This window comes from Cetorhinus maximus, chromosome 27, assembly GCF_964194155.1.
Source record: "Cetorhinus maximus chromosome 27, sCetMax3.hap1.1, whole genome shotgun sequence".
Classification (NCBI taxonomy): Eukaryota; Metazoa; Chordata; class Chondrichthyes; order Lamniformes; family Cetorhinidae; genus Cetorhinus; species Cetorhinus maximus.
This window is the reverse complement of record NC_135905.1, coordinates 24,858,701-24,883,600: the sequence shown is the minus strand read 5'-3', so window position 1 is coordinate 24,883,600 and position 24,900 is coordinate 24,858,701. Positions and strand designations below refer to the sequence as shown.

Sequence of the window (24,900 nt, the reverse complement as noted above, 5' to 3'; positions counted from 1 at the left end):
TGTGTGGGTATCAAGGACATGATTCTATCCCTGCTGTGATATTTCCATGGTTGAATAGACTACCAACGCTCACTGTTAAGGTTCACAAACAAAGTATGACCACTTAAGTTGGAGGTGCTCTGAACCAAGTGGGGTCAATGCCTTTAGAAAATAATTGGCGGGAAAGGGATGAGGAGGCGCTGTAAAATGACAAGATAATTAAAAGTGAAGAAGCCCATTTGACTGGTCTGAATTTATCTCTGGAGAAACACCCTATATGACCCACCTCTCCCCCATTTCCATATCCAGTTGTTTCTTAAATGATTCCATGGTTTTTTTCATCTCCGCTACTCATTCCACAAATCAAGTATTGAGGCTCTTAGTGTGAAGAAGGGAAAGATACTGAAATGGCTGTTGGTTAGATATATTATTGAGGTCAGTAAAGGAATCCTAATACTTGATCGACAAGTGCAGGATCCTGATATTGGATATAAAGAAGAAAAATATCTTATTCCTGCACCCACATCTTTGTTGAATCTTTTAATGTGCATAACCTCCCAAAAAGACTGATTAAAAATTTATGGAAAGATACATGTTCGCAACTTTGCTTTAAGCATGGTGAGATTACACCCTAAATAATCAAGGAATAATCAAGGAAATTTTGGTACAACCTGAACCAGGAATTAAGGCCGCAGTTGCCTCAACATGTTTCATCTAATGGTAATTGATGTGAGTGTTAGCTTGCATTAGTGGATAGTGTACTTGCTTCTGAGTCAGAAGATCATGGGTTCAAGTCCCACTCCAGAATTTGGACACATAATCTAGGCTGATACTTCAGTACAATACTGAGGGAATGCTGCACCGTTGCAGGTTCTGCCCTTTGGATGACTTGCAAAACCAAAATCTTGTCTATCTACTCTGGTGAATGTTAAAAATTCCACGGTGATATTTGAGAAGACCAGGGAATTCTTCCCAGTGTTGTGGTCGACCTCCCTCTCTCAAATAACACCACCAAAATAAACAAGTAGACCCTTCAGCTGATTGCTGTTTGTTGGATCTTTTTCCGACTCTCCCACTACTGTATTTTGCAGGTCCATTGTGAGTCCCTCTCTCCCATCCTCCCTCCCTCCACCCAAGCATGCTTAGCATTACCATCCCCTGCTCCCTGGGCCCTCACCAATGACCAGCTCCTGCGCAATGCACTAGGGACTGAGGAACCAGGATTAGGATGCCTGTTGAAGTACTTTTGGTGCCTCCTGTTCGATAACATAACCAAAAAATTGGCCCTATGGGAGCAAACATGAGCTCGTTGTTTCACAGGGACACCCATTACTTAGTCCTGCCTCTGTGAAGTGCCTTGGGATGTTTTTTCCTACCTTAAAGGAGCTGTATTAATACAGGTTGTTTTATCTTTGTCCAGAATTAATGATTATGATGGGTATAACCTATTGCTGTGCTGCTTGCTTGATGTTTGTTGCAGGATGATCTAATGCATAAACACAGATTTTGGCTGCAGACATCTTTATGTAGATTGCTTTAGAGAGGTGCTGATAAGTACATTGTCTTTTATTTGGTCTAATACTAATCCTCTATTTATGTCTCTCCTTTACTTCTGCATGCTGTGTCTGCTGTGACTGCCCAGGGTCTAAAGGGGGAACCTGGTGAAGAGGTGAGTCATAGAAGAAAAAGGGAAGCATGTCATTAATTTATATTTCTGGCAGAATGTTAATAGGACTTCTAAACTCTTCCTTGTCTGAGTGACTGTCTATCAGTGTAGAACAGACATTTCATTCCAGCCAATCTTAAAATTGCAATTTCAAGCTGCGGCTTAACTCCAGTGGTTATGAAAAAAAATGAGAAATGTTTCAATTGGGATATAGTTCTGGAGTCAATATCAAACTAAATTATGTATCCCCTCAAGCAACAAATCTTTGTAATTCTTATTCTTTCATAATGCAATTATTACATGTCATTCTTTTTAATATTGAAATTAAATAAACAAACATGAAAGGAAATAAGTTTTTGTTTTGGCCATTATGTGGGTTTTCCCCAAGGCCCAGTGGATAAATGTAATGTAGGCTCCAGCACAGTCGACTTTTAAACAGGATTTTGCAACCAATGCTATTCCACCAAAGTTGTACTCAATGCTATCTCATTTCTTCCCTTATGGGTCTATCGTTTTAATTATTTGTTCATGACATGTGGGCATTGCTGGCAAGACCAGTTTTTATTACCCATCCCTAATTGCCCTTGAGAAGGTGATGGTGAGCTGCCTTCTTGAACCACTACAGTCACCCACAGTGCTGTTAGGGAGGGAGTTCCAGGATTTTGACCCAGCGCCAGTGAAGGAACGGTGATATATTTCCAAGTCAGGATAGTTTGTGACTTAGAGGGGAACGTCCAGGTGGTGGTGTTCCCATGTGTCTGCTGCCCTTGTCCTTCTAGATGGTTGAAGTCATGGGTTTGGAAGGTGCTGTCGATGGAGTCTTGGTGAATTGTTGCAGTGTGTCTTATAGGTGTACTTGATGGCTCATCTATTGGCTTTTATTTTTCCATCAACCAAGAGTTCCTAGATGCTCTGTTCTGAATCCCGCTGCTTTCCTTCCTCCTCTATTTATACCCTTTTTGAATGATTTCACTTTATCACCTTCTTTCAGTGCCCAAAACCTGGGTTCCTCTTGCAGGGAATTAGTACAACACTACATCCTGATATCCTTTGTGTCCTCCAATGGGACAATGTACTTTTCTCCTTTGAATTCTTTGAAGGCTGTTCCTTCATGTCTTTCACAGGTCCTATCACCTATGGCTTCACTGTTACTCATTTTTTGTTTCTTGATATTTTCCTTCAACCTGAAAGGAAATTTACTGAACCTGCTCCCCCAAAACTAGCTTTCTTCTTTTGCCAAACAACTCTTTAATTCTTTTTTAAAATATCCACAAGTATTCAAGATGGAACTATTTCGCCAATAGGTTGAAAGGCTAATTTAACACCTGACTCCCTCTCAGAATATAAAAATGCATTTCTGAGCTCTCTGTACTTATTGCCACCACCAGCAAATACACCATCCTATGTTCTGATCATTCTCCTTGAATTCAAGTCATGATGAAATCAAAGCAATTCTGAGGTTTTTGATGGGAAACTCATCCTGTCATTTGACAAGAAACTTTTGGCAAGTGGCCCAGAGTGCCTGTGGTATGGCATATTTGGTTGAGGAGCAAAAAAAATTTTATGAGGATGGTACAGTAATGACTTGTGGACAATACTGTCTTTTTGACTGGCAGTCTCGCTACAGGAGATGCACCACAAGAGGTCTGAAGGCCACATGGCCCATCCCACCTCCATTAAAGGCATAGGTATAAGTTGCAAGGAGAGAGGTCCTATGAGCCATTCCTCCAATTTTTCTTACCTTTCAAGTAATGCATGCATGTTGGCCTACAGCCTTATGAAGGCACTATGGCTGTTTCCTGAGAAATGAGCGCCAAAACACATATTAATATTTATCTGGTTATTTACCGCCTGAACAGTAATTTAAGTTCAAAACCTTTCCATTCGTGCAAGCCTGAGGTTGGAATTAAGATCCCTGCCTCTTACATGGATGCCACCCATAACATGCTGTAAGGAAGGGCTCTCTTGAATATAGCAATCTATACACTCTGTTCAACTATTTTTTATTCTTTCTCACGATGTAGGCGTTGCTGGTTAGGCCAGCATTTATTGCCCATCCCTAATTGACCTTGAGAAGGTGGTGGTGAGCTGCCTTCTTGAACCGCTGCAGTCCATGTGCTGTAGGTACATCCATAGAGCTGTTAGGAAGGGAGTTCCAGTATTTTGACCCAGCGACAGTGAAGGAACAGCGATATATTTCCTAGACAGGATGGTGAGTGGCTTGGAGGGGAACTTCCAGGTGGTGGTGTTCCCATGCATCTGCTGCCCTTGTCCTTCCAGGGGGTAGAGGTCGCAGGTTTGGAAGGTGCTGTGGAAGGAGCCTTGGTGCGTTGCTGCAGTGCATCTTGTAGATGGTACACACTGCTGCTACTGTGCATCAGTGGTGGAGGGAGTGAATGTTTGTGGATGGGGTGCCAACCAAACAGGCTGCTTTGTCCTGGATGGTGTCAAGCTGCTTGAGTGTTGTTGGAGCTGCACTCATCCAGGCAGGTGGAGAGTATTCCATCACACTTCTGACTTGTGCCTTGTAGATGCTGGACAGGCTTTGGGGAGTCAGAAGGTGAATTACTAGCCACAGAATTCCCAGCCTCTGACCTGCTCTTGTAGTCACAGTATTTATGTGGCTAGTCCAGTTCAGTTTCTGGTCAATGGAAACCCCCAGGATGTTGTTAGTAGGGGATTCAGCAATGGTAATGTTATTGAATGTCAAGAGGCATTCTTCTCTCGAGGCAATCTCCTCTCTTGTTTGAGATGGTCATTGCCTGGCACTTTCATGGCACGATACTTCAATTCAGCTGAAAACTTTAAGAACTACCTCACCTTTTGAGCAAAAGGTTTGTCACTAACTTTATATGTGAGTGCAGTGCAGGCTGAGTGACTTGGCAGATGATGTTATTGTTAGATTGGAAGGTCACCATGACATCAACGTTAGTACTGCGGTAACTTGCCTCTCCATGGGAAGATCTGCTCTAACCCAAATGTTACCCACAGGTCATTGTCCAACATTTGGAGCAATTCTGTGGCAGCCGGAAGGAGAGATGAACAAGACCTGTCCCGGGAGGTGTAATAAATTCCATAACAGAGTTCCTGTGGTAGTGAAAGGTGAAGGAAAAATGGTGTCCATGCTCCATTTGTTGGCCACCACAAGTCTCATTACCATACTAACTGTCTCCCAACCCCCATCAGTACTGCTAAGATACTTTAAATAGCACCATAAAAAGAGTAATGAAAGAAAATATCAGTAGGAAAAAACATGAAAATGTGTATCTTGGCAGCAGCAATTAAAACAAGAAGCAAACTTGAACAAAATAAAATAACTTGCCTTTAAGAAGATAATTTGAGCAGGTTTGATCTCAAGATCCACAATGAGCTCAGTTTATGTGGAAAAGATGTGTTTTGTTGGTTAAGACAATCCCAATTTCCCAACCAATTCCTACTGTCCATGAGATCTCTCATGCCAACAGCAGAGCCTTGGAATATTTGTCAATTGAATATAAAGAGCGGCATTGTCCCAGCTTTGCACTAAGCGAAGGTAAAACGACATTTTATCTGCTGGCCGGCATCCCAAAGTTGCCGCATTAATTATGCATTCCCGGAAAGCCTAGCGATTTCATGGCGGGCAGGCTCCAATTCATCCACCAGGCTGTCACCTCGCTGCTTCATCACACCGGGTGCCACAGTTAAAGTACAGCCGCACCCACACCTCTCAGCGCTCCTTGCCCAGGACTGCTGTAAGTAAGACATGGCCTTGAAAGGCAAGAAGACTGCAGCCCCCAGGTTTAGTGACACGTCCCTCAAGCACCTTTTGGATGCTGTGGAGGCCTGCTGTGATGTCCTCTACCTCCGCTCTGGCTGCAGGAGGGGCAGCAATGTTACCACTCCAGCTTGGGAGGCGGTGGCAGTGGTGGTCAGTGCCAACGCTGCGCAGAAGAGGTTGGCCATCCAGTGCAGAAAGAGGATGAATGATCTCATCCGTGCAACCAGGGTAAAGCAACCATCTCGTCACTCTCAACCCACACAGTCACAAGACCATCACACATTCACTGGCATCTCACTCACTTCCAGCTCAAGGGACATCACCACTCACTCTTTCACACGCACCCTCACATCTGCATCTGACCTTATCTGATCTGGAGACTGCCACCTCAGCCCTCACCATCTTGAGGCTACTTGTACAGATCAACATGTGCCCCTCTCACATGCTGGGATACCCCCCTTCCCCAGTACAGCCCTCAGCCTGCAGCCTCTTCTCGTGCCTGAGGCCACTTCTCCCCCTTCCCCAGGCAAGCCCTAGCCCTGCAGCCATACAGAGCCACGCCCACCTTATGGCTGACCTGATGGTAGAGACCTGCCCGTAAGCTCCCCTAAAAGTGCTATCTGCAAAGCCTGGTGCTGATGACCGCGAGTGCTGCCCGAAGCTAGATAGGCAATCAAACCTGCAGGTCCTGAGCAAAGTGCAGCTCGCCAGGTGCACTTCACTTATGTGCAGTTGTGAAACACGTCGTCGTGTTGGGCGGACAATCCATTGCGAGGGGATGAGTCCGGCGGGTTGACTTTACAATGATGTGCAGATGTATCATAATGAGTTTCTTGACACCCGATGGCTGGAAATGTGGCCCACCATTGACAAGCTGAGCGGCCGATCGCAAACAGGTTTCACAATGCCGTGAAACTGATTTCTGGCCTTCTCGCCATATTGTCCACTCACACTGCCAAGCATGCCCAACACCAGCGGGCATGGACAATTCCACCCAAAGAATCAATAAATATTTTAATTGTTGGCTGGGAATGACAAGAATTATATTTGACCATTCTGTCTGACTTGTCTTGGTAATTGTGTAGAGTGGGTAGAGGAAAGTGTGACATGTCCCTTCACAAGATGAATACCAGTCTGATTTAGAAAAACTTGGAGAATAGGTAATCTCAAAGACTGTGCATATTATTTTGGTCTTCCAAACTTCACCGAATCTTGGCATGAGCCCAATTCTAAGTTTGATCAAGTCAAGTCTAGTCTTTCAGCTTTGATTAATTCCACCCAAGTGGAAGTGTGTTCAGGATATAAGACAACCCACCTGGCCCAATGATAATTAAGTGAAGATTACGCAAAAGCTGTCTGTAAGCAATGGTTAATGCATTGAAGGGTTTGGATCAAACCATGAGTTTGAAGTAAACCACATTGGCATCAGTTCAAGCCTGAATTATAACATGCTGCAGACTTGTTTTTTTTGTGGCTAGTTTGATTTGTACTTGAGCAAATAGACTGGCGAAAAGCAAATCCCTTCAAGCACCATGCTTGAAAATGAGATCATCGTTGTCCGGAAATACAGTGCATCCAGAAAGTTTTCTTTTTTTGAAGCACACCTGGCAAAAAGATTATTAGTTGTATGACGAATGATTATTTATGCGCTGAAAATCCAAAAATGTTGGTCAAAAATAGTACCTCATGGTCAATTCATTCAAAAACTGACCTTTGAAATATTTCCGTTCACTAATTAGTGGTTGTTAATTAACTTAACCTATTGTGCAGACTTTTCATAATGCAGGATGTCACACTAACTTGTAACTACTTGATGTAAATTCAGGACCTAAACAATACTATCCCTGAAACCACAGCCATAATAAAACTGGGAAATGATGAAACAGAAGAAATATGTGTCTATCGATGTTTCATGGGTTGCACAATTCCAAGCTTGCAAAGATAAGATTTTTGATGTTGGTAGTTTCTTCTATTACTTCAACCTGTAGTTTTGTACAATAACTGGTGGTAATGCATTCAATCTCTCACAGCTCCAGCCGCCATACTGATGATGCTTGAACCCATAATGCCCCATTCTCTCCCAAAAACTACATAGTGAAAGAAATTTTTTTTTTTTAAAATAGCGTGAGCGCCAGCAAGTACTTGTGCTGCAACTGAGAGCAGGCTTGTTTGCCCATGTTGAAATTGCTGCAGGATGTTATCCAGGATTTGTACCAAGAGTTATAATATATACTTGGCACAATGTTTCCTGATAATTGACTCTGGATTATTCCTAGATTTATGTAATGTCAGTTATTTTAAACAGCCTCAGAAATAAGGGACATAGAATCCTTTCAAAAGTATTGCCATGATTGACCGACTGTTACGGGCTGCTTTAAAACTGGCTGAAGAAGAATAAAAACATACACTACATGTAAATGGTATTTCAGCTGTGCTTCAGGGATCGATTCTGTTGTGAACTGATGAAGCTTAATTCTCAACCTTTATGAAGCTATTTGAGCTCCATGTTTTAAATGATTCACTTCTTTATTTACTATGTAGAACTTAACAAATGATTATCAGATCTGAGCAATTTCACCAGACTTGAAATATTCCAGACATATAACCCATGATCTGGTTGTTTATATAAATGATGTTGGAAGCTGGAAATTGTGACACCATGTCCTGGTTTGCTCAAATTAAATAAAGAGTAGATCATGATGGGTCATGGCTGTCCTGGTCTTCAGATTCATATTACTGAGTAAAACATCTTATAGTGCAAACCGATAACTGCAAGTTAACACTGACTTATAACACCATTTTAGAAGTTGTTTAACCTGGTTTTGGGATGAGAACAAGATTCCAACCATTGTGCAACATAATCTAACAATAGATAATTTTGTTCTGTTGCTTTCCTTAAGGAACTTTTAGGTGAGGATTGTGTTCTAAAGCAAGTTAACTTAGACCATATTTGCACTTCACTTTGCTCTGTAGTGTGAATCTGGAGTCACAGCCCAATGCAGAGCAGGATTCCCCTCTTCATGAGAGTCCACATTACTAATTTTTTAGTCCAAATTGGATGATCCAAATCTAATCTACCTCAAGATTTAGCTATTGAAATACCCTGGGCATCTGACACCACGGTACCAAGTTGTGTGCTTACAGTGGAAACCTTAAAGAATCACCAAGGAGAAGTTTTGATAGTTACCAAACTAGGATGGTATTTAATATTAAAATATTAAATAATATTAAAAAGTAATCAGTGCAAAAGAGTTTCACTTATCATTACAAATAAAAATAGCTAAGTACGGACTGGTGTCTTTCCAATTGAACTACTAACCATTTAATTCAGCATTTGTTCACTGTCAGCTTCTCAGCTGGCAAAGGTATGAGAAATAAGTCTTCATCAAGCAAAATATGCACAGTTTACCTTTAAAAACCATAAATTGTTACCTCTTTCTAGAGCCAGCTTAGGCCTTGACTCTGGATTTACACAACAACTCAGCCTTGGTGGAAAGCCAGATCATTTTGTACAGACATTATGTTGTCGTGTGATTGCAGCCTTATTTTAACATATATGCACGCAATTTCAGATTTGTGACTTAGAAATTGGGAATAAAATCTCCTTTTGTCACGTGTTCTTGCCATACTGTCTACTGACCAGTTGAAAACAAAATCTACTTTGTTTAAAACATAAATCTATTACAATCATAAAATATAAATGAAGCATCAGCAGGTGTGGCAACTTATATAACCTACTACCAGATACAAACTCATTTCTTGGCCATCCAGTGGTAATAAGGTGCTAAAGTGCAATTAATATTTTTTCCATATCTAGAAATAAAATTAGGTAAAATGTCCATTTTGCTTTTGCGATGCTGCAATTAGATTGCATTTCAGAATCAATAGGTGAACCAGTTATAGAATTTCAGTTCACAATTCACATTCATTTGCACCATGTACATAGTCCTGTAATTAGGCATTTGATTTGGTGGATTTTTGATGCTCTTGAGATTTCATCCATAATATAAATCTTAGTTTACAAGATCTTCCAGTAGTTGAGATGGGAATGCATTATGTAGTATGACACACAACAGTACACATCAGGATGTTGCCAGGCCTAACTCCTGGCCCTTGCTGAGTCAGATTCACTTAGTTACATAGGAAGATGATAGAAGTACAAGTGATAACATTCTCCTTGGTATCTCCGGGCTGGAAAGGGGGAGGAAATTGGGTTTGAACCTCTAGTTGCTAACAAGCTGCTGGACATATCCATGTAATCGGGGCCAGGTAAAAACAGCAGGAGGCTTTGATGGGTTCCATGGTTCCTGATGATTCAAATGCTCTTTCAAAGAGCCATTACAGGCGTAACAGGCCAAATGGCTCACTTCTACGCTGTAAAATTCTAAGTAGAGTCATGGGAAGGTACTGAGTATAAAATTGGTGATTTGCCTTCGCAAGAAAGGAAAACAGAGAAAGGAGCAAGGTGACAAAGGGTTACTGAAACAAGCTCTAACATGTGTTTTACAAGCAGTCCTAGAACAACATAGCCACATGCCCAACTGTAAATTACTAGACAACTATCTTCATGGGTAATAGGTAGTAAATGCTATACATTGACCATGGGGAAGGCAAGCAAAAGAAGGGATTGAAAACTTTTAAAAGATTGTAAAAAAACAGTCAAATGCATTCTGGTTTGTAAACAGTCAAAAAGTACTTGAGCTGTATCTATTTTCAGGAAAAGACACCATTGTGTTCCTTGAGAGCCGGTCATGGAGGGTGAGGGGTATGATGAGTTGCCCACTATAGTGAATGTCATATGTCATACCTAATGCAGACCAGAGGAGCTTGGAGCTAAGTTAATGCTTCATGGAGATGCTTACATGGAGTTTGGAGTTTACCAGTATTGAAATTCTAACCTCTGTTGAGAGACCACAAACCATACCCTTTTAGGGCATGTAGTCAATTTAATTGGAATCTTGGCTAAGATAAATCACTAATAAATCTAAGCATCAGGTGGAAACAACTATCAGGAGACAGTACATGCAAAAGGAGATTCACAATAAGACGTAATCTATTTGTGTGGATTGTAATGGGTGCTTTTTCTGATTGCCTTTTCCCCTTCTACCACAGGGAGCTCCAGGAGATCCTGGCATCTCAATCATTGGACCCCGTGGCCCTCCTGTGAGTCCCATCATCTATTATTGATTCCTTGTTCCACATTGTGCTTGGTTGTGATGTGTTTGGACAGGAAATAGTGGAATATCTACCAGTGCAGCTGTTGACTGTTATGTAGCAGAAATGTAAACATAGCCATTGCTTTCTAGGTGTAAGAGTCTCATTGCATGCTGTTGTCATAAATTTTGTTTTCTTTTACTTATTCAATGGCTGTAACATAGTTTATTTGAGGAGGAGTAATTTATCTTGGTAATCTGTGCAGTATGAAAGATTTTAATAAAATCCAGATGTTTATTGGCATGCCAAGGACGTCAAGATATAATTGACTCTAACAGCCTTTTATATCATCCTAAATTATTTTTTGCTATGAATTCCTTAAAGGAACTGGGTCAAAATCCTGGAACTCCTTCCCTAACAGCACTGTGATTGTACCTATGCCACATGGACTACAGGGGTTATAGAAGGTAGCTCACCACCACCTTCTCAAGGGCAATTAATGATGGACAAAAAATACTGGCCTAGTCAACGACTCCCAAGGGTTTGATAGGGAAGACATAGAGAAGATGTTTCCACTTGCGGGGGAGACCAGAATTATGGGCCATAAATATAAGATAGTCACCAATAAATCCAATAGGGAATTCAGGAAAAACTTCTTTACTTCTTTTCTTGACTCTTCAATGCCCTCTGAACAAGGGCAATTAGGGATGAGCAATAAATGCTGGCCTAGCCAGTGACGCCCACATCCCATGAATGAATAAAAAAAGCCCAGAGAGTGGTGAGAATGGGGAACTCGCCACCACAAAAAGTAGTTGAGGCAAATGATATAAATGCATTTAAGGTGAAGCTAGATGAATATATAAGGGAAAAATGAATAGAAGGATAGACTGATAGGGTTAAATGAAAAAGGGTGAGAAGAAGCTCATGTGGAGCATTAACACCAGCATGGACCAGTTGGGCCAAATGATCCATTTCTGTGCTGCAAATCCCTCTATGGTTCCCTATTCCCTATCTCCGTAACCTCCTCCATCCCTATAGCTGCCTGAGGTCTCTGGTCTCTTCCAGTTATGACCACTTGCATATCTCTGATTTTAATCACTCCATTGTTGGCAGCCATGCCTTCAATTGCGTAGGCCTTAAACCTCTCCTCCAATCTACCCTCTCTCCCCTAAGATGCTCATTAAAACCTGCCACTTTGATCACTGTCCTAAATACTCTTTACGTTGCTCAGTGTCAAATTTAGTTTGGTAATGCTCACAAAGTGCTTTGGGATGTTTTACTATATTAATAGTGCTGTATAAATGCAAGTTGTTGATGGGGAGAAGGAGAAAATATTCATTCTTAGTATGTCCTGTCAAATGTTTTCTGATGAAAATTTTAACTATTGTTGGAAAGGTTCAGGATGGAAAAAAAACAGTGGGCAGAATTTTACTGCCCCTCTCGCCAGTGGGATTTTCCAGTCTTGCTGAAGTCACCAGGCTTTTGAACGGTTTGCTGTGTCTTCTGGCCCCGCCCCCGCTTCCACCCAGTGTTTTCTGCCATCGATTCCTAAAGTTATGTTTGTCTTTTGTGGGAAAGTGTAATTTTAGGGGCCAGCGAATTTTTAACTTTCTAACCTTATTGAGTAGAACAATAAAAATTGGATCAAAAATGGAACAAAATTTGGGAATGCACTTCCTTCTGATAATTAGCTGTAGCAAACAAGTAGGTTAAAGTATGAAGTGTTCATTGCTGCTTTATCCCCACCTATACTTACTTTGCTAAAATTAGTGGACGTAGGAAATCATAGTTCCTAGTTTTCAGACCTATAACTTGCACCGCATTAAACGAAACCAAACTTACTGGAAAACCTTCAAAGAAGAATTTAAATTAAATAAAGTGAGTTTTTGAGCAATCTGTTGATAATATAAGTGCTTTACGGTCATAATTAATTTACATTTGATAATACAGTTACCATCTGTCTCACAGTTGGCCGTATATTTACATGTTCCTTGAAGTTTCCAGCTAATGATATTTGCATTATACAAAACAATGTCGCCAAACATCTTAGTGAATTTTATTGTAAGTAAACAACTGGAAAACCGACACAACTTTCAAAGCTCTAGGGGCAGAATTTTTCACTGAGTGGGCGGGCGCATGCCCGATTCACTCGAGCGTAAAATAACGTGTGATGGTATCAGGTGAGCATCCTGGCGTCATCGCGCACTCGCGCAATATTTTGGTCGGCGGGCGCACACATAAGTCGGAGCCACGCCCGCCATCAATTACAAGGACAGATAAGGCCACTAAAAAGGCAATTAAGCTGTATTTTACGTTGGCCCCTGCGATTTTGTTCTAGTCGCACAGGCAGGTGGGCAGCTGACAATTTGCTAAAGGGCAGGATAAAAAGTGTGAGCAGTGAGGAGTTTTAGAGATAGTTTGCTGCTGGTTGATTATTGATACTTGGCAGCTTCATCTCTGTTCGGGGCTTCATTGTTAGCATTTCCAAGCTTCGTCTCAGGACTTATTGGTGTCGCCAAGGTCCCCGTAGGATTCAGACCATGTGGACCCTTCCAGGTATCAGACAGCCTTCTGTTACCCTGGAAATGGGGATTGTGGTCTCCACTGGTGCCATCCTCTCTGAGGAGGAAGAGAGGGACAGAAGAGAGAGCAGGCCAGGTGTCCCAATGCAGCTTCCAGGGGAGGGACCTGTGGGAGGAGAGGCGCAGGCACAAGGGACGCAGGGTCAGCAGGAAGTCCAAGGCGGAAGGGGCCGCAGAAGATGCCACTATCCTACTACCAGGGTTTACAGGCGAGATGCAGCTACCTCAATATGTCCAAGGTGCAATGCTGAAGGAGGCTCCGCCTCTCGAGGGAAACTGTGACCTCCATTTGTCAGGTGATTGGGCCTGAGATCAGCTCCAACTGTGCGGGTGGACCCCCCATGCCAGTGGCTCTGAAGGTCACAGCAGCCCTCAACTTCTACACCTCCAGCTCTTTCCAGGGGTCAGTGGGGGATCTGTGTGGAGTCTCCCAATCAGCTGTCCACGGTTGTGTGAAGCTGGTGACAGAAGCTCTGTTCAGGTGGGTACTGACCTTTATTCTTTATCATACGGACGAGGCCAGCCAGGCTGAGTGAGCCAGAGGCTTCGTGGCCATTGCTGGGTTCCCCCGTGTCCAGGGTGCAATCGCCTGCACACATGTGGCCATCAAGGCGCCAGCGGGTCAGCCCAGTGCCTTCGCCAACAGGAAGGGATTCCACTCCATGAATGTGCAGATAGTGCGTGACCACAGGATGCAGATTCTGCAAGTCTGTGCAAGGTACCCAGGCAGCTCCCATGACGCTTACATCCTGAGACTCTCCCAGGTGCCAAGGCTCTGCAGTGCACCAGCCCGACTGGATGGATGGCTGCTGGGTGACGAGGGCTATCCCATTGAAGAGGTGGCTCATGACACCTCTCCGCCACCCAAGAGCAGAGGCAGAACAGCGTTACAATAGGAGACATGCCTCCACATGGGGGTTATAGAAAGGACCATATTTCTTTTCAAGATGCACTTCTGATGCCTGGACCGTTCAGGGGGAGCATTACAATACCCCCCAGAGCGGGTGTCACTGATAGTGGTTGCATGCTGCGCTCTCCACAATCTGGCACTGGTAAAGGGGGAGCCACTGGAGAAAGAGGATCTTGACATAGCTGCACAGGCCACAGATGATGAGTCTATTAGTGAATCAGAAGAGGAGCACGGTGAGGAGAACACTGAGGACATGGAGGCAGACCTCGGAAACCTCTAGGGAGGCAGGGACACCTGGGATGCATTGATCCAACGCTCCTTCAACTAGGCTACCAAAGATCAGCTTCCACCTCACGCCAGGGCTGCCCCCTCCATCCCGGGATGTCTGAAATGACCCTTTCATTTGCACCCAAAGTCCACTTGATGTCTGTGCAACAAAGTATCTAGCCACTCACGTCCAGCATTACATACAGGCGTACCCTGCACCAGAAAGAAAAATGGTGACGCATACTTAGGCCATCAGAAGAACCAAGGCAAATTTAATGTTATTGTCACATTGAATGCATAATGACATTACCGTTACTGGTGTTGATGTCCACACCAGCAGACATATAAACCAAACATAAATGAACAGAAAGTCACCCGTGAATTGCCCCTCTTGTGCTCATGATGCCTTTAACTTAAGTTTGCGAGTGCTATGGCTTGGTGTCCCCTGCCCCTCTACTGGCACCAGCATTGGAGACAGCCTGCTGACTCTGCTATCTTGTTGGCTTTGATGATATTGGCAGTTGTCCTCTGGCCAGTGGAACCTGTGCTGGCCCCACCAGGGAGGGAACGGCCAGTGCCACGCCTGGCATTTCCCCAGTCACCACAGCCTCATCAGATGCCACGGTCACTGGCAGAGGGGCGCAGGAGCTGCCAGATCCTCCCACACATCTCGCTGGACATCCAGCATCTGCCGCCTAATAGATGACTCCAGAGGCTCATCATCTGCCATCGACTGAGCATCATCCTGGTCCCCAGCAGTCCTCCGACTGCCAGCGTCCTGGGCACTCTCTGCCTCTGCCTGCACCACAAACAAGTGTGATGTGCCCTCGCCAATGTGCACCGACATTCTAGCCACTGATCTAATGCCCACCAAGGTGCTGGTATCTGATCAGGTGCCGAGAGAGAATTTGACGCAAGTGCAAATGAAGCCGGGTGATCCTCCAGCGTCAGGGGTGGTCCTTCGGTGTCCAGACAGCGAGTGTGTGCGAGGAATCTAAAAGGGAGAACAAGGACATGTCATTAGTTAAAGTCATCACGCTGTCACTGTGCATGTCAGGCACCCTGGTGAGACAATGGAGATCTGCATCATGGTGCCATCGTCTTTCAATGATCAATGGGGTTCTCCAGGTTTGAGGCTCCCATCAATGAAGAGACTGCACTAGAATGTTTGCACAATCCGAAACTCTCACCTCTGTGCACTGCACTCTGACCTTCGTCTGGCACCCCCACCTCTCCACACCTGGTTGCACATGGAGCGTGCTGGCTCTCCAGCTCAAGGGCTTTCTGCTCGAACCTGATGAGCAGCAGCAGATTGGGTGGACCTCCGGCCGTACGTTACCTCTCTGCTTAGTTAAGGCTTGTCTTCTCCTGAAATGACAGAGGAGCATTGATTAGTCCACTCTCTACCTGCAGCACCATTGCAGCCTGGCCAACCCCACCTGAGGAACACCTCGCAGGGAACATCTGAGTTGTGGCCCTCGAGCTGCAAGGCACTCAGTCCAAGCAGTCAGGGCTCACCTCCTTGGCCAGTTCAGACGTCATTGACAGTTGGCACTCAGACTGTAGCACCCCTGGGGTCCACGGAGGGGAACGGCCACACCTTAACACTCCTGCACATTGACCCATGCCAACACGGTACTCACCCTTCCTGAGCACAGCAGGTCATTGAACCTCTTCTGGAACTGCACCCGTGTGCACTGCCCCACGTCATGGCTGCTAACCAGCGCTGCAACCACCTCCCATGCCCTCTTTGTGAGGTGCGGTGGCCTCCTTCTCCCACCTCTGGGGACAAGGGTGTCCCTCCCGGCAGCCACCTCCTGCAGGAGGACCGTGAGGCACTCGTCCAAAAAGCAGGGGGCTGAGTGCTTGCCCAACCTGCCCTCCCGCTTGGCGTCTCCAGCTGCACTCGACTCCATCACTTTGCTAACACAGAACAAACCTTCTTCCATGGCAGCCTTCCAGCGGCTGCCTGGGCCATTTTTAAACCTGCTGCCGGATCGCCATTGGACCTGGTGGCTGACAGGCCTCTGCTCCCACTCAGCTCTTCCCAACCAGTGAGGAGCTGTGTTTCATGCTGGGTGGCCTTAATTGGCACCAGTGTGAAATCACGGTCAGGGGCTGATCGCGGGCAGCAGCCTGTTTCCCAGCCGCTCCCAGGCCCACCAACTGCGCCCGCCTGCCAAACTCAAAATTCTGCCCGAGATTTTGTTCCTTTTTCTTGGATACATATGTAAACGTGTATGCATATTGTGTATATATCTTATACACACTCCTTTCAACCTTTTCATTAGATATCCCTATATCCGCGTTGTTCGTGTAAACTTGTCACACTGTGATTATGCCTTTCTGCCGGTAATGGCACTGTGAAATCTCAGCCCACCCCCCCCCGCAGTCTGTATGACAGAGTAACCCCTGCACTGAAACCCACCCTTACCTCAGGTTTTGTCAAAGTATTATACAAAAAATGAGAACCAGATGCATTGCTTCAGAATGGGGCTTGAACTACCCCTGCATGCACCGACCAATTGTAGCCCATCCTTTAACCTCCTTTACTTGTGCATCAAATCACAAGACACACAAAGAATGAGAAATGTGCAGTGGAAAGTGAATGAGTTAATGCTTTTTAAGGATTTTTAATAAGTGCATTTGTAAGTCCTTTTTAAAGGGGCAATAGATCAGAAGCTTAACTGAAAAAAGGACTGCTTGAGGGTCAAATAAAAAAGGTCAAAAAATATATTTACAAAATTTGTGAATGGCGTTTATACCATATAATTTTTATTCCAAAGCTTTTTTCTTGTTTAAAATGTTAGATTTTCCAGATTAATCAAATTTGGATCAATTCAGCTAACCAGGCCCATTGTAATGTGTAAATTGCCAACGTGATTCAGAACATTTTATGATGAACAAATGATTTGTGGCTAAATGCATCGCCACCTTAATGGTGCAGCAGACAATTAAAAGTCTGCCTATATTCAATCTGTACTTGGGTTTCCTTAAATCCAAAGAGCGTGGTGAATGTTGCCAAGCCTCTAAAGGAGTTGCTAAGAGTGGACATGTCAACGTGCCAGAAAAGGCATCATCCTTTTACAGATGAGAGGAAAGGATTTCATTTCTTTGATATGTTATTTCCGGTTTGAAAATACCATAAAGAATTGATTTATTTGTGGCGTTTTTCACTCTCATTGAGTTAAGTCAGGGCTGCAGAAATGTGACAACATAGTTTGACCATCTGGTTTTGCAGTTAGCCACCAGAAGCAGCGTGATAAACCATTGCTAATGAGGAACAGCTTGAAACCCAGTTACTTGTTCTTGCATTTTGCATTTGACAAATAACAAACAAGTAACAGGCCCTACTGTCTTCAAAGGAAGTTGCCTTTCTTCGGTAGCCTTAATTACAATGAATTTAAGCTGCCTTCAGTTATCATGGTGTAGTTGGAGGGAGATGGTTACACAGTGAGCCAGTCATTTGTAGAAAGTATTGCTTGAAGAATGTGTCTTTCACACAATATCCCATCTTTAAGAGCATTTTGAAAAGCCATTTTAATTATTTAATCTTACGTGATTATTTAAAGTCTCTGCAAAGAGCAATTGAAATGGGACTGATTTATCAATCCACTCAAATCCTTCAAAAGCCAAAATTCACTTAATTTTCATGCAATCTCTTGTTAGTAATTTGTAAAGTTGAGGCAAACTTGATACTTTTAGAAAGATTAGATTTCACAGAATTCTGTCACGATGCCAGAATTTTCCAGCCCCTCACGCCAGCGGGATCTTCCGGTCCGCCGATGTGAACGGAGATTTCAGTGGCTCGCTGGCCCCGCTGGGGGGGGAGGGGGCTGGAAGATTCTGCCCCATGTTGAGATTACAATACTGTAATATAACACTGAGCAAGGATAGTGGAATTATAACTTAACTATGCTGTCACACTAATGCCTACGACTGATTTCACATGGATATCTTTTGCACAATAAAGAGTGACAAGTCTTCCCTAATAGTTCAGCTGGTTCAGACCAGCAAAGCTTGAGGCTTGATTTCTCTGTGATGCGGAGTTAGTGTGAGCTCAGTTGCAGTGATGACAGGACGGTACAATTGGCCTTCGCACCCTGCGTTAGGTGGGCAAAATGAGCTGGTGCTTCTATTACTGAGTTCAGTGCTACTGGCCGGAATGCACATATCAAGCATGGCTTAGGTGTGATGCCTCCCTGCACTGAATAGTTTGCCAATGTGGCCTGTCTAAGCTTATGGATTTATGATTGCTTGGATGAGAGTTCTAGGTGTGATACCTTGTTGTTTAATTTTTAAAAACTTTTGAGAATAGCAGATCTTCTGTATGCTTCAAGAATGTACTTGAGTTTCTTTTGAACTAATGAAGGACCTATAACATGTGTCATGGCACGGGTTGAGATGTTGCACTCCACGTTACCTGTGTAGATCCTTGCATGGTAGGGGTGCAAGTAAAACATTTGTGTGAAAGCCCATGATTTTCCATCCATTAAATGACCCTTTAATGCTTTAAAATACCCTCAGTAAACTTGAGCTTTTCCAAAACTCAGCTCCCCATATCCTAACTTACACTAAGCCTCATTCACCCATCACCCCCTTTGCTCACTAACCCACAATGGTCCGGCAATGCCTCAATTTTAAAATTCTCATCCTTGTTTTCAAATCCTTCCATAACCTTGCCCTTGTTAATATTGCAGATGCTGTGACAATTGAGTGCATGCTCTAGTTGTGAGTAAGAGCAGCTGATACTAATTAGGAGAGGTGAGAGTGGCTGCCCTTGACATCAAGGCCGCATTTGACCGAGTGTGGCATCAAGGAGCCCTAGTAAAACTGTGTGGGAGGAGTTATGTGGAAGGGAAAAGTAGTCTGCACTTCTGTTATGCTGAGTTTTGTGAATAAATCTATGTTGAAAACAGACTGGCTCCGGCTTCTTTCTTTGCCAGATGGATGTTCATTGAATTAACAGTCCCTTCCTCCCTGTAACGTTCTCCACCCAACAATCCTCTGAGATCTCTGCACTCCATCAATTCCGGACTCCACACAGAGCCTGGATTTTAATTGCTCCACCATTGGCAGTCGCACCTCCAGCTGCCTAAGCTCTAAGCGCTTGAATTCCCTTCCAAAACCTCTCTGACTCTTGGCCTGTCTTTCCTCCTTTAAGATGCTCCTTCAAACCAACCTCTTTGACCAAACTTATGGTAATTTGCTCTAATATCTCCTTATGTGGCTCTGTGTCAAATTTTGCTTGATTATGCCCCTGTGAAATGGCTAGGGATCTTTTACTACAATAAAGGAGCTATATAAATACAAGTTGTTGTCGAAATAAGTAGAGATTCTGAGTTAAGTGATGTGTAGTGACTCCCGTTATTTATAAAGTTTTATGTGAATGATGTTAGTGCAGTTACTCCAGGCTTAAGTGTCTGAAAGAGTGAAGCTTCAGTTGAGTCATGTCAGCAGACTGGGGAGACAGCAAGTGAAGGACAGGCAATGATTTCATTCCATGGTGAGCCGGTGGCATTTATGATTCCAAGTGATTCATAGCTTCTGTTTTTCCTTGTTCTTTTTCCATCTTCAGTTAAATGCTTCATCTGGTCACTAAAACTCCAGCAATCAACAACAGTGAAGCTTCAATAAAAGCAAAACACTGCAGGTGCTGGAAACCTGAAATAAAAATAGAAAGTGCTGCTGAGTTTTTCTAGCACTTTCTGTTTTTATTTCAGAGTGAAGCTTCAACTCTATTGCCAGTATACTGAATGTTCACTTATATGAACTGTTTCCTGTATTGGTCTAGGAGTGACCATTGGAGAAATATGAATAAATGAGTTTACATTGAGCTGCTGAAGTACAGAAACCTGTAATGAATACAATGATAGTGAGGAGGGCCTTTGATGACATGTGCTGACCACAGTGTGTACAATTAGTCATTTGATAGTACAAAACTCGAGTATTGCTGAAAATAGAGGCAGGTTGAAGCTTTTCCTCTTGCACTCATCAGGACACTTCCAAGAATACCAATATAAGGGGAAAACAGTAACTTATACTGTATGTGAAGAGAATGCTGATTGGTTAGCAAGTGGACTCTGATTGGTAGAGGCGTTGCCATGAAGAATGCACCAGTGATCATAACAGACAGTTAACTGCCAAGCATTGTTTGAAATTTAAACCAGGCAAATTGACCCTGATTGGTCAATGCATTGCCCTGAAGAATGAGCCACAAAATAAGTGACAGCCATTCGCTGACTCATTCCTCAGGGTAATGCCTTGACCAATCAGGGCCAAGCTGCCTGGCTTAAATTTCAAAAGAAATGTTTGGCAGTTAACTGTCAGTTACAATCACTGTTGCATCCTTCATGGGAATGCCTCTACCAATCAGAGTTCACTTGCCAACCAGCCAGCATTCTCTTCACACACAGTATGAGTTGTTGTTTTCCCCTTATATCCGTATTCTTGCGAAGTGTCCTGATGAGTGCAAGAGGAAAAGCTTCGACATGTCTCTTTTTTCAGTGTGTACGATGGTGGAACTATTTTACATTGTAAAATCACTGACACAACTACTCCAATTACTCACTTTTTCACCTTTCTGCTACTATATATAGAATACATTAGGTCTGCCTCAAAGAAATTGTTTTTGCCTGCGCTTTGATACAAGTAAGTTGTGCGAATTCACTAATCGTTTAGCAAACCTTACTTGAGAAGAAAAATCGTAACTAGTAAAAAATAATGCCTTGCTTTGTACTATAATATATCACCAAGTACAAGGTGAGGAATTGGATTAATTTTTCTTCCCACTTGTGTTTTTTTATCTTTAATCTAGGGTCAGCCAGGAGCAAGAGGGTTCCCAGGATATCCGGTGTGTTGATGTTTGAGAGACTTTTTCCTTGGAATTTCTTTTGTTAATCATTCAGTAATATTTTAATAGCTTGCTTGGATAATCAAATCACTTCTTGGTTTATTTTTATAAGATCGACCAGCTTTCATGAATGAATGACCATGCTGAGAGGAATTAATTGTATATTTATGCCGCTGCTGGTGCTTTTGAGTTACAAGTACCTAAGTGGTACAAGCTGCTCGTCATGTATTCATACTGTTTGATCATTTCATTTGTGTCGCTGTAAACTAAGAAGCTAGCTCACTGCACTTAAAGCTATTTTCTAATGTTTTGGGGTTCTATTCTAATCAACTTCATTGAGCATCTATACTAAAGACTTTGCAACAATCATCCTTATTTAACACTCCTGTGAAGTGCCTTGGGACATTTTTCTACAATAAAGGCATTATATGAATGCAAGTTAAAATTATCCCTTTATTAATAGAAAGTTTATTGCAACATTGTGCAGGTTGTACGAAATGAAGGATGATTATGATTCTGCACTGCTGGCAGAGCAGGGGCTGGAAGGGACTGTAGATCAGAGACGGGGCTGATACACCATAGTCCACCCCACACTGCTGCCCACCATGGCTTCCATTAAGAATGTAGATGTGTAGTACCATTCCTATAATACACCACACTTCAACAACACAACAGATAAAAGCACTGATATTTTCCAGTATGTTTGCATTTACGATTTTAAACAGTCAATTTGTTTTTTCAATAGCACAAGGGAATGGAGGCTATTGATTTTAACTTGTCTATCTTAGTGGTAGGCGTAAAGAGGTGTGCACATATACAGTGCCTTTTTACCCCTCAGAAATGTCCCAAACCACTTTGCATGCGATGAGTTAATTTGATGCACCGTGATTCTTGTTATGCCATCAAAAGCAGCAACCATTTTGTGCTTAAAAGATAGAAGCAAAATGCTGTGCTTGCTGGAAATCTGAAACAAAAACAGAAAATGCTGGAAAAACTCAGCAGGTCGAACAGCATCTGTGGAGAGAGAAACACAGTTAACATTTTGAGTCCGAATGACTGAAAGCTCTGAAGAAGGATCAAACGGATTCAAAACGTTAACTCTGTTTCTGTCTCCACAGATGCTGTTAGATGCTTAGTCTTTCTAGCATTTACCATTTTGTGCTTGGCAGACACCAATGAGTTTAATGACTAGTTTTTGCTTTGTGAAGCTAGTTTGAGGAATGGAATGAAAAATCTGTTTCAGATTTCTAAACTCAACCTTAATGGCTGAAAACTAAACCTGCAATCTAAATTGATATGTGAAAGCTGGCTGTGGACATATCTAATAATACTTAACTTGGATTGCCCTAAAGTGCACCAACTCTTAAATGAAAGCTTACTAATGTGAGTCAGGACATTCTTTTGGCAAACATCTTTGACCTATATTATCAATGCTACAGAGCAATGTGAGAAACAACAAAATATATGGATTATAAAAGATACCGCAATTTATTGTAAGCGTAAGAACTGGAAGCGACAGAGTAAAGTATTCAAAGTAAATAGACTAATATTTGAGGGCCTTAAGATCAGCATAAAAAGAGCTAAGAGTTGAATGTGAAGCTCATCCTACATTTAAGAAAGAAAGTGAATGGTGGAAAAGTAGACCTGAAATCAATCAAAAGAGGATGAGGTTACTGAGCTGAATGGTCTCTCTGTTCCTGTTTTACTTATTCTTTAGCGATGTTCAGGCAAATAACACTCCGAATTTGTGAATTTATGAAAGATTTGAACTCTGTGTTGGGATAAACCGTTGGGAGCGTACCTTTATCACAGAGCTGTTACCGCACTTGATTGGATTGTAATGCTGCCATAATAATGAATGGTCTGCCATAGAGACGACTCTGTACAGCTTGTAAATCTTAGCCACTTGAGCTGGAGATATCAATGAAACATGGAGCCAGCTTTTGACTTATGATTCAGCTGCAGTCCAGACTCTGCAGCACACATGTATATAGATATATCTACGTGCATCTATATATATATATATATATATATATAATATATATATATATATATGCATCCAACAAATGGCTAATGAGAGCGTAAGCATGGGGATTAGTGAGTAAGTAATGTGGTTTGGAAAAGAATATTGTAGGCATATAGTAGCAAAGACTGTGGATTGCACAATTGAATACAAGAATCCTGTGTACACCTTGGGGTTTGTGGTTGGAGCATAATCCATTTCTTGAAGGAAAGCCTGTATTTATTACAAAATGTTGTGAATGGCACTGATTTTATATTTACCCCATCTGAAATGCAACAGCATTTCAAATATCTGCTCCTGTGCATTTCATTTACTCACACCTTCAGGAAGGTTTTAAATGAGAAGAAGTTGAGTGTGAGCTAAGTACCTGAGTTTGTGTCAAACTGGAAAAAATACATTTTAACAGTTCATGATGTCAAAACTGATTTACCATTTAACATATTGATTTCTTGCCAGCTGTGTTTTGCTCAATTTGCCAAGCTGCTTCCGTTTGTTTTTCTTTTATGGTGAACATATTGAAACAATAAAACTGACCAGGTTTGACCGTGCTTTACACACTTCACTACCAGCTGATGGGAGCCATTTAAAACTGCACCTTAACAAAACTGCTGATTGTTAAACAAGTCTTTAAAGGAGCATTGTTATCCTTTGCTTTGGTGTTTGTGCTACTAACTATACCATTGCTGAATTTTCATTTAACTTCTCATTTAATGAACTCACTGTCATGTTGATGTTTAAATCCTTTCTATGTTGGCTTCATTTCCTATTCAAGTGATTTCTGTGTTCTGAAACAGTTCATTCATATTTTTATATTCACTAATATTTAATTTATTTTGAAGGGACCGATAGGGTTGGATGGTAAATCCGTGAGTATTTTATGTAATTTTAAAATTTATTGCTATAAGATAATTTAATAATAACACATATCATCTTTCCCAGTATTTTACCTCAAATACCTTATCTGTCTATCATTTGTTTTCATAATGGAGTAGCTTGCGAGGCCACTTCAGAGGGCATTAGGGAAGTGAAATTGGTCTTTGAACATTGTGCTAAATGGACGAGAGTGAATGAGGAGCCTGTTTTACATCCAGCCTCATGTCAAGTTCCATTTTGCACTACAGCACCAGATCAATTTCCGCCCCTAAGAGCCAACCACATAATGTGGGATGGGAGTTACATGTAGGCCAGATCAGGTAGTGTGGCATAATAGTAAAACCAGTTGGGTTTCTGCATGTTTCTTTGCTCAATCCCACAACTTGCTGTGGTCATATTTGAACTCTCAGTCTCTGTGTTACTAGTCCACTGACATGCCTTGATATGGTCAAAATGCCCTCTGCTTGCAGTTCTCAGATTATCAGTGTTGTGATTTGTGGCCTTAATGGTACTTTAGTGTAAATACTGAGTCCTGTAAATGTCTGAACCCTTATCTTTGGGTGAATATAACTGATGAGATCAGAACAGTAGCTGTTATATGGCCATTATTGACACCAAAGAAAATTAGATGAGCAGCTGATCTGGTATCACTGAAGGTGAAAATTCCACAGAGGTCTGATCTGATTGAGTTTAGAATTGTTTGGTGGTTAAATGGGTTTTTCTCCCTTTTCAATTTTTATTTGGAGGACAGGCATCGTCGTTGGGGTTTTTATTAAGTGTACTAGTTAACAAAAGGTTATTGAAATTAGGAAACCATTAAATATGTGATTGTGGGT

At 42.5% G+C, this 24,900-nt stretch overlaps 1 protein-coding gene across 12 annotated transcripts in view; it reads left to right on the top strand.

Annotated features, from left to right (window-relative positions):
* col13a1 (collagen, type XIII, alpha 1) overlaps nt 1-24,900 on the top strand; it is a 227,927-nt gene that overhangs the window by 98,818 nt on the left and 104,209 nt on the right. For 9 of the 12 annotated variants that reach the window (XM_078530917.1, XM_078530915.1, XM_078530913.1 and 6 more), the window contains 4 exons: nt 1,622-1,648; nt 10,515-10,565; nt 21,133-21,168; nt 24,031-24,057. In XM_078530917.1, coding sequence (XP_078387043.1) covers nt 1,622-1,648; nt 10,515-10,565; nt 21,133-21,168; nt 24,031-24,057 — 141 coding nt within the window. The remainder of the gene's footprint in view (nt 1-1,621; nt 1,649-10,514; nt 10,566-21,132; nt 21,169-24,030; nt 24,058-24,900) is intronic. The other 3 variants (XM_078530907.1, XM_078530909.1, XM_078530914.1) reach the window with 3 other exon arrangements.